The following is a 10150-nucleotide window of genomic DNA, read 5'->3' as shown; positions in this document are numbered from 1 at the left end:
AAAAAAAAAAAAAAAAAAGTATGTGATCAATGGCTCAAGTATATGGTCTGGTGCCCTGTACATAGTAGGTGCTTAATAAATACTTTCTGAATGGCAGCGGTAGGGCTAGGGAAAGAGGAAAGAAAGGCAAAGGACAAATAGGTTTTGAGCTTGGTGCTCACAGGGAAATGAGGAGGCGGGCCTGGCTTTATGGGTCAGAGAAGAGAAAGCTGCCCCAACTTGGTAGTGTGGGGTCTGGTAAACGCTCACAGAGCCCCAATCCACAAGGAGCTGGCCAGCTTGTCAATGCTGAGTCACCACAGCCAAATGGAACCACAAAATCAATATTTACCGACCAGGTGAGCCCAGGCAGGGCTTTGACTAAAAGGGCTTTACATCAACAGGTAAAAAGCCTATGGAGAAAGCTTCATAGCCTGCTTGCAGAAATAGGCCATAATCTCAGATATTTTGAGCCATTTGCCCACTCATCCATTCTACAAATATGTACTGAGCTCCTACAATATATGCTAGGCATGAAGAATGATACAATGGCAAAAAAGCACAGAGCCTGGCTCCGGAGAGTCCCCAGTGTGTTGAGGGAGAAAGCCATGCCAACAATGATCATACAGCAAGATCAGGGTTGTAGCAGAAGTGGAGGAGGCAGTGAGCCGAGATTGCACCACTGCACACCAGCCTGGGCGACAGAGCAAGACCCTGTCTCAAAACAACAACAACAACAACAACAAATCAGGGTTGTAAACAGAGGCTCGAGGGCTGGAGTAACACAGAGGAAAGAAATTAACTTCGTGGGAAGTCAAATAAGTCGTTTCAGAGTAGGTAGTGGCAATCATACTTATAGCATTAGCATCAGCTATGATTAATTAAGCCCTATGCACTGGGTACCAGCAGCTTTAATATGGCATTGTCTCACTGAATCTCTACAACAACACTGTATGGTAAGTTGCCTTATTATTCTGCTCTTTAGATGGGGAAACAGGTGTGGAAGGGCTACGGGACTTGCCAGCAGGCACACAATAGTAAGGAACAGAATGAGGTATGGCATCCCAGTGTCTCTGACTTCAAAGCCTACCCCTTGCTGGTTTGCTACTTCCATTTAAGAGGTTCAAGCAGTAGATGAGGTGCATACCCTAAACCCTGGGGGGAACTGGTTGTGCAAGACCAGATTATCAGAGGCAAAGCAATTCAGGGAAACCCACAGCAAGTCTGTTGCTTGTTTGTTTCATCCGCATGCTGATCTCACAGCCAGTCCTTCCTCTCCATTCTCCTCTAGCTCTGGACCCCAAAAATGTCCTTCAGAGCAGAAGAACACCAGATTTCATCAGGAGCTCAGCTCCAGGACTCCACCAATCCCTCAGATTGCATGGCCACCAGCTGAAACTGCTCTTCTTTCACCCTCTCCCCTCTCAGCTGCTATCAGATGATTGTCTCAGCCACTCTCCAACCCCTCTGCACTCCACTGACTGTCCCTTAAATCTGGACATAGGAAAGTAAGAAAGAGGAGGTTATGGAAATGGAAGCTGGATGTGGGGAGGAGATGGGAAATGTTTCATCAGTCCTGGGAGGGGAATGATCAGAAGGGTAACTGGGAAAGTGACAGACAGGCATTTGGGGGGCACTGAATTACTGAATATGCTGCCCAAAGGCCTGAGCATCTCCAGTCTTTGCCAGGAGGGTTGATCTGGGCACAATTCATTCCCACTCAGGGACTAAGACATGTCGGGAGCCTCAAATCCACCCCTAAACACTTCCTGGGAAAACATTTCCCCTGCAGAGACCCTACAGCTTCAGCCGCATGACACAGAAGAGCCAAGGAGCGGTGAATGCAGAGAGCTAGACTGAGGGAGGAGGTGATAACGAAAAACCACACTGTAGCACTCCCTCTCCTCCTGGGCTCTCAGTTGTCAGTGATGGAGGAGGAAGGCACGTGAAGTGGGAGGTGCTTCTCTGAGTTCGAGAAAAAAAACCCAAGAAGAAAACAAAGGCATACAAAAATGTCAGTATTCCCTCCGGCCTGTTCCATTTTTATCATCAAGAGTCACTGTCAGAATGATGGGGTGACTTGCTTCCCGCTTTTCCTCAAACTGCTGTCATTTGATTCTTCTAGCTCAAAAACACAGCCCCAGCCCTCCCATGGCACACTCCTTTGCAGCTGGCCTGTCTGTTTTGGGAAGTATGTGCAAGGTAGGCATTTCCCAGTGCTCTCCTTTCGTTTGATTTTCACAACATCCTTCTATGGCAATGATTATAAGACCCATTTGTGAGTTGGGGGAACTGGGATACAGAGAGGTTAAACGAGTTGCCTAGGTCCCTAACTCCCATGCCCAGATCTTCTGAAGCAGCAGCACCGAGGCCACCGAGCTTTGGCTGCCAACCTCTTCCAGCCACCTAGGGTGGCCCACACTCTGCCTCCTGGCTACATGGCATCTGCTGGAAGGAAGCAAGCCATGACACGCAGGAAATCATGAGGACCAGGCTCTGGCCCTCTATTCCACTGCTTTTGAGAAACAGATGGTTATGACAAGCAGAATGGAGTTGAGCAGAGCAGACAGCAGACACCCACTCTCCCCCTGCAGCACCACTGACCATACTCCTAGGTCCCACCAATGGATCCAAATCTGAGGCCGGGCTTTCTGCTGTTTTTCCCAGGTCCCTGCAGGAAAGTGACAGACAGGGGTGGCATCTTCTATGAGTGGACCCAGGGAGGAGACTCTCATAGATGCAGGGGAGTGTTGCTGCTGAGCACACACAGGCATCTTAGAGGAGTGGGGAGTCCGTGTAACTCTCTCACTCAGATCTCCCATGAGGTTCCCTCAGATGTCAGATTTCCCAGTCTTAGAAAACTCCAACAACAGATAGTCTCAAGCCTCCCTTGGGAGTCCATTCCTGGATTCACTCCCTGTCTTAGTGCATTTTGTCTTGCTACAACAAACTACCTGAGACTGGGTAATTTATCAACAATAGAAATTTAATCCTTAGGCCGGGCATGGTGGCTCACACCTGTAATCCCAGCACTTTGGGAGGTCGAGGCTGAAAAGAAAAGAAATGTAATCTTCATAGTTCTGGAGGCTGGGAAGTCCAAGGTCAAGGCACCACCATCTGGTCTGGTGAGGACCTTCTTGCTACATCTTCACACAGCAGCAAGACAAGCTAGCCTAAAACTGCATGATGTCTCTTTAAAAAGGGTCTTCATCCCATTAACAAGGGAGGAGCCCTCATGCCCAATCACTTCTTAAAGGCCCAGCCTCTTAATATTATCACACTGGCCACACCTGAATTTTGGAAGGGATACAATCAAACCATAGCACTACATTTACCAACTTGTGTCTAACTTAAATTCTTCTTGGTACATTGTAAAGTACTTAATAATCCAATTGGCGTGAGTTCTTTTATTCTTATTTCACCACATTCATTATACTTGGGAGGCTAGATGATTGTCTTCCTCGGCCCAGTGAAATAGACACCATCAGAACTCTTTATTCCTCATCTAATGATCATATTCTGATTGGGCTTCGTTTCCTCCCAGGGTGGACAGTGTTTCCCAGTTAAGCTAGTCCCCATTTCAGGCTCCTGCTGGTGGCTGAACAAGACCATTGGCTGATTTGCTCTCAAGTCAACCACTGGTGATTCCTTGAAAAGTACATGCAAACAATGGAAATACCACTGCTGTCTCACAGGAAGGGATGAACTTGTGCCTGTGGGTCTCCCTGTGACCCTACTGGTCAGTCATGTGCTCTCACTGGGCCCAAATGTCAATTGCCTTTCTGGGAACCAAACTCCAGACCTCACAAATGGCCAACTAATGGAGCTGAGTCAAATAAGTAACTGGGCCTTTTTGCTTGTCCTGGCCATGGTTCGAGCCATTCAAAGCACATCATTAAATTGAAAACAACATAGCAATTTTTAGCATTAAAGTCTACAACCTTGAGAGAGATCAGAGCATGGGTTGAAAATAGCATGTGACAAGACCTCTCTCCCTTCTCTTGCGCCCTCAATCTAAAATAAGGTTTTCAAAGGCCAAGCTCGGTGGCTCACGCCTGTCATCCTAGCACTTTGGGAGGCTGAGGCAGGTGGATCACGAGGTCAAGAGATCGAGACCATCCTGGCCAATATGGTGAGACCCCATCTCTACTAAAACTACAAAAATTAGCCGGGTGTGGTGGCGCGTGCCTGTAGTCCCGGCTACTCTAGAGGCTGAAGCAAGAGAATCGCTTGAACCCAGGAGGTGGAGGTTGCAGTAAGCCAAGAGCATGCCACTGCATTCCAGCCTGGCGACAGAGCAAGATTCCATCTTAAAAATGATAATAATAAAAAAATAAGGTTTTCTGGAGCCACCCATAATCCAAGGTAGTGGCTGGGACCTCATTATTCTCAATTCCTGCCACAAAAATCCCCCATGGTGAGAAACAGGACATTGTACAGTCTTCTCCACTCAGGCAAGAGACTTCTTCCACTTCAGCTCCTATGACAATTGGCTGGGGTGGCTGAGACTGTGGGGCTGAAGTCAAATCCAAAATTGAAAGCCCAGCACCCATTCCTCCTACAACTCAAGCCGCAGTCTCTGAGGATGCAGCTTCATACACCACAGCTTGTGTGGAGACTCTGGGGGCTTTTGACACAGTTGTTTGGTGGCAGGCAGCTAAGCAATCCTATGTGTATATTGATAGCACCCTCTTCCCCATCACAGCACATGTAACACAAAGCACTCACACGCAGCCTCCTCTTACAGGCATGCCAATTCCAGGCACACTAACTGTGAGGCCACTCCTCTTTCCCACTCAAAGAAAACACAGTGGATTAGCTGGGCATGGTGATTCATGCCTGTGGTCCCATCTACTCAGGAAGCTGAGGCAGGAGGATTGCTTGAACCCAGGAGGTGGAGGCTGCAGTGAGCTATTGCACCACTGTACTCCAGCCTGGGCAACAGAGTGAGACCCTGTCTCAAAAAATAAGAAACACAGTGGGATGCAAGGGAGTAAGTGGTGAGTGGTTTATGGTAGGGTTAACCCTGAGTCCACTCGAATTCCCTCCCTCCATCTCTTTCATTTTTTTTGTTTTGTTTTTTTCGGATGGAGTCTCGATGTGTCGCCAGGCTGGAGTGTAGTGGCACAGTCTCGGCTCACTGCAACCTCTGCCTCCCAGGTTCAAGTGATTCCCCTGCCTTAGCCTCCTGAGTAGCTGGGATTACAGGTATGCACCACCACGCCCAGCTAATTTTGTATTTTTAGTAGAGATGGGGTTTCACCATGTTGGTCAGGCTGGTTTCGAGCTCCCGACCTCAGGTGATCTGTCCACCTTGGTCTCCCAAAGTACTGGGATTATAGGCATGAGCCACCGCGCCTGGGCACTAGTTACTTTATTTTGAATTTCAGCAGAGATGAGGTCTCGCTATGTTGCCCAGGCTTGAATTTTGTTTTTCAAAGTGAAACACAATTATGAGTAACAAAGGACCCAGAATCCCTTCACAGCCATAACAGCATGCTTGACAACTACTGCTGCCTAGCCTGGGGGTTTCCAGCGTTGAGGTTGTGCCTGTCCTAGGCTGAGCAGGAGGCCAGAGCTGAGCTGAGAACAGAGCCCAGGATGATTGTTACTCCCAATCCACGAGGTACCAAGATGTGGTTTTGTGTGACACCTTGAGATGGCTGAGAACTCTCAGTCCCTATTTATTCTTAGCAAAGCAAACGACAAGCCTGAAAGCTGCTTAGTGACTTAGGGCATCAGCGTTCAGAAGGTCTCCATGGGGACTGATGTCCTGATGTGACTAGCCGCTTCCAGGCATCAGTGCCGGTGACACCCAAACAACACTTCTCTCGAGGCTCCCATTTTTCTGCAAACTAGGCTGTCTCTTCATAATAGAGCCTAGTTTCCATCCAAATGCCTTGACTTCTCGAGAGAACAAGCGCTAATCTTTTATATTTTTTCCATGCCCATGGCTGGTCAGAGAAGATCTATCTCTACCTACCAAGCTCCAGATAGCCTTGCCCTTGAGCTAGATTTGCCTAAGAAGTTGATGGACTTCTAATAACAAACACATCTCGGGTGTACTGATGGACAGGAAGCCAGGTGAGACAATGGCTTGCTGCCCTGCTATGCTAATTTGTTGGCCAATTCATAGGAGGTGGCAGCTGATGCTGTAATGATAACTTAGAGGGCAGTGGCAGCAGGAAAGTTTGCTAAAAATGGCTTTTATTACAAGGCTTTCCTGAGTTTGGCTATACCCAGGCATTATGTCATTAGGAAAACCTGATGCCACTCAACAGCAAAAAAGAAATCTGTTCCCAAAGCAGAGGCTTTCTGAAAGCTATTAGCTGTCTCCTTGAAATCACAACATTGAAGATTTCACAGCAACACCATCAACACATTGGAAGGAAGCAAATTTGCCTCTCTGCCTTCTTTATTACTCATTCCCCTAGTAGGGAAAAGTGGGGGAAGAAAGGAAAGATGGCAAGGGCTTTTGTTTTGATTCATTCACACTTAATAAAGCAAAGAAAACACTGATTTTTTTTTTTTTTTTTTTTTTTTTTTTCAGATGGAGTCTCACTGTGTCGCCTGGGCTGGAGTACAGTGGTGTAATCTCAGCTCACTGCAAACTCTGGCTCCCAGGTTCAAGCAATTCTCTCTGCTTCAGCTTCCCAAGTAGCTGGTATTATAGACGTACATCACCACGCCTGGCTAATTTTTTTATTTTTTTAGTAGAGACGGGGTTTTGCCATGTTGGCCAGGCTGGTCTCGAACTCCTGACCTCAGATGATCCACCCGCCTCAGCTTCCCAAAGTGATGGAATTACAGGCATGAGCCACCGCACCCAGCCAACCCTGATATTTAAAAATAACATCTCTTGGCTGGGCACAGTGGCTCATGCCTGTAATCCCAGGACTTTGGGAGGCTGAGGCAGGTGGATCACCTGAGGTTAGGAGTTTGAGACCAGCCTGGCTAATGTGGTGAAACCCCGTCTCTACTAAAAACACAAAATTAGCCAGCCACCTATAATCCCAGCTAGTTGACAGGCTGAGGCAGGAGAATCACTTGAACCTGGGAGGCAGAGGTTGCAGTGAGCCAGGATTGCACCACTGCACTCCAGCCTGGGCAACGGAGTGAGACTCCGTCTCACAAATAAATAAATAAATAAATAAATAAATAAATAAATAAATAGGCCAGGCACCGTGGCTCACACATGTAATCCCAGCACTATGGGAGGCCGAGGTGGGCAGATCACGAGGTCAAGAAATCAAGATCATCCTCGCCAACATGGTGAAACCTTATCTCTACTAAAAATATAAAATTTAGCTGGGCGTGGTGGCACGCACCTGTAGTCCCAGCTACTTGGGAGGCTGAGGCAAGAGAATCGCTTGAACGTGGGAGGCGGAGGTTGCAGTGAGCCGAGATCTCACCACTGCACTCCAGCCTGGTGACAGACAGAGCAAGACTCCATCTCAAAATAAATAAATAAATAAACAAGTAAATAAAATCTCTCTAGTCACCAGCAACGTTGTGGGCTTAGATCATTTGTCCTCCCAGGGCCAGAGGGCTTGATAATCTCAGCACTGAATATTCCTGAGACCCCAAAGCCAGCCAACTTTTTCAGCCTTTGCTTCTTTCACAGCATCAATTGTTCTGGTGTTGCTTTGGTCTGAGACAAAGACTGTCCGCCTTTCCTACAGTCCCATGGGGTCTGCCTGTCCCAGACCAGAGCAGCATCAAGGAGGTGGGTGGAAGGAGAGGTCTGAATGCCCTGCCACACATTCTTCCCGGAGTTGGCCTTCCCTTTCCCTCAGTTTCTGGCTATTAATCTCAGCATCTTGGAGGATTTGCAGCAGCCACTACTAGGAGAAAGGAGCTGTTTTGGTTCTGGATTCTGTCTCACAAATACCTGAGACTTAGATAATCAAGAGTTGACTTGGCTGGGCACATTTGCTCACTCCTGTAATCCCAGCATTTTGGGAGGGGGGCAGATCGCTTGAGCCTAGGAGTTCAAGACCAGCCTGGCCAACACAGTGAAACCCTGTCTCTGCTAAAAACAGAAAGAAAAAAAAATAGCTGGGCGTGGTGACTAATTCTCATGCCTCAGCCCCCTGAGTAGCTGGGATTATAGTTGGCATTTGAACCCAAGAGGCAGAGGTTGCAGTGAGCTGAGATTGGACCACTGCACTCCAGCCTGGGCAATGGAATGAGATCCTATCTCAAAAAAAAAGGAAAAGGAAAAAAAAGAGTTTACTACACTAAGATGGATGGTGAAGATGTTTTGCTGCTATTTGGTAAAGTAATAATAATGAAGGGGTCAGCATGGTGGCTCACACTTGTAATCCCAGTACTTTGGGAGGCTGACATAGGAGGATCGCTTGAGCTCCGGGCTTCAAGACCAGCCTGAGCAACATAGCAAGACCCAGTCTCTATGAAACATTGAAACATTAGCCAGCCAGGAATCGTGAATGCACCTGTAACCCCAGCTATTCGGGAGGCTGAGGTGGGAGGATCCCTTGAGCCCAGGAGTTTGAGGCTGCAATGAGCTGTGATCACACCACTGCACTCTAGCCCCAGCAACAGAGCAAGATTCTGTCTCTGAAACAAAATAATGATAATCATGATAAAGAACAAATGGCCACGGAGTTGAACCCCTGTGCTCCCACTCACGTTCATGGTTCCGTTGATCTCTGCCACCGACTCATCATCTGTAGGAAACTGATAGATCTGGACTCCATTGCTGACAAGCTCGCTGGTGATTTTGATTTTGAACTTTGTTAGCTCACTCTTCGAAATGGCATCTGCTTTGGCAATGATAGGGATGATGTTCACCTGGGAAGAGGAGGAGCAAAGTGGGGTCATTGTTAGTAACCTGCAACTGACAGCAGCATGACCTAGGACTTCCACCAGCTGCCAGAGGGAGCCGCTCAGCCCCGCAGTCTAGGGCTGGCCACTTCTGTAGCCAAATGACAATATAATAAACAGCAAGTATTAACTATGTTCTGGGCACTGAACTAAGTGGTTTACATAAATTAGCACAATTCATTCTGATAATAACCCCTCCAGGAGGTATTATTAGTACAATTTTGCCAATGAGAAACTGAGGCATAGAGAGGTTAAGTAACTTGTCCAAGGCCACAAAGCAGGTAAGTAGCAGAACTGGAGAACTGGGATTCAAATCCAAACTCAGCCTTATTACTAAGTGTCTTGTCTTGTCCTCCCCTCCCCTCTCCTCTCCTCCCATCCCGTCCCCTCCCCTCTCCTCACCCTCCTCTCTCTTCTGTTCTTTTCTGGAGATGGAGTCCCACTCTGTCACCCAGGCTGGAATGCAATGGCGCAACATTGGCTCACTGCAACCTCCGCCTACTGGGTTCAAGCGATTCTCTTGCCTCAGCCTCCTGAGTAGCTGGGATTACAGGTGACCGCCACAATGCCCAGCTAATTTTTTTTGTATTTTTAGTAGAGATGGGTTTTTTCCATGTTGGCCAGGCTGGTCTCAAACTCCTGACCTCAGATGATCCACCTGCCTCAGCCTCCCAACGTGCTGGGAAATACAGGCGTGAGCTACCGCGCCCGGCCTCCCTAGTCTTAAGCATGAGCTGTCTACCAGTTCAGATCCAAGTTGATGAGCTGTGTGGTATCTTGGTATCAAGGTTACTGCTTGGGAGATTTGAAGCAAAAAGGTGACAGCTGGGAATCTGTGGCTGACAGGAGAGAGGTGGCTCCTCCTTGCTAACAGTAAATTGTGCCAACCCATCAGGTCCAGGCTAGCCCCAGCCAGGTGTGATGTGGACCCACATGAGATGGCAGGGAAAAGCAGCAGGGACGGTGCTCAGCGAGGACGCACACCTGGCTCCCTTTCTGGCCGCAGACACTGAATAACCAACTCAGGTGAGGAAGAACCTCTAGTTACAATTTGATCTGAGACTTACGCAAAAAGAGGTATACTGCCTGAGTCTCATGATTAATTTCTGAGTAAGAAAAGCAAGTATATTGTTTCCTGTTATCTGTCTTAAATTAAAAAAAAAAGAAAAGAAAAGAAAAGCAAGTATAAATGCCCAATTTCAGGCATTAGGAGAAAGGCCTAATACAAACCAAAAGTTCAATCCACCTGAACCCTAATCCTTGAAATTCCTCCAAGAAGGGACAAGGCTTTTACTGAGAGAAGGCAAAGAAACTTGAAATACAC

General features: G+C 47.7%; 1 protein-coding gene across 1 annotated transcript in view; it reads right to left on the bottom strand.

Annotated features, from left to right (window-relative positions):
• SEPTIN6 (septin 6) overlaps window positions 1–10150 on the bottom strand; it is a 69406-nt gene that overhangs the window by 16338 nt on the left and 42918 nt on the right. The window contains exons 5-7 of the mRNA XM_037732359.1: window positions 8632–8793; window positions 6071–6084; window positions 438–491 (exon numbers count right to left, since the gene is read on the bottom strand). Of these exons, the coding sequence (XP_037588287.1) occupies window positions 438–491; window positions 6071–6084; window positions 8632–8793 (230 nt within the window). The remainder of the gene's footprint in view (window positions 1–437; window positions 492–6070; window positions 6085–8631; window positions 8794–10150) is intronic.

Source organism: Cebus imitator, unplaced genomic scaffold (genome assembly GCF_001604975.1).
Source record: "Cebus imitator isolate Cc_AM_T3 unplaced genomic scaffold, Cebus_imitator-1.0 Scaffold445, whole genome shotgun sequence".
Lineage (NCBI taxonomy): Eukaryota > Metazoa > Chordata > Mammalia > Primates > Cebidae > Cebus > Cebus imitator.
Note: the sequence above shows the minus strand (reverse complement) of the source record. Positions and strands in the feature narration are given on the sequence as shown.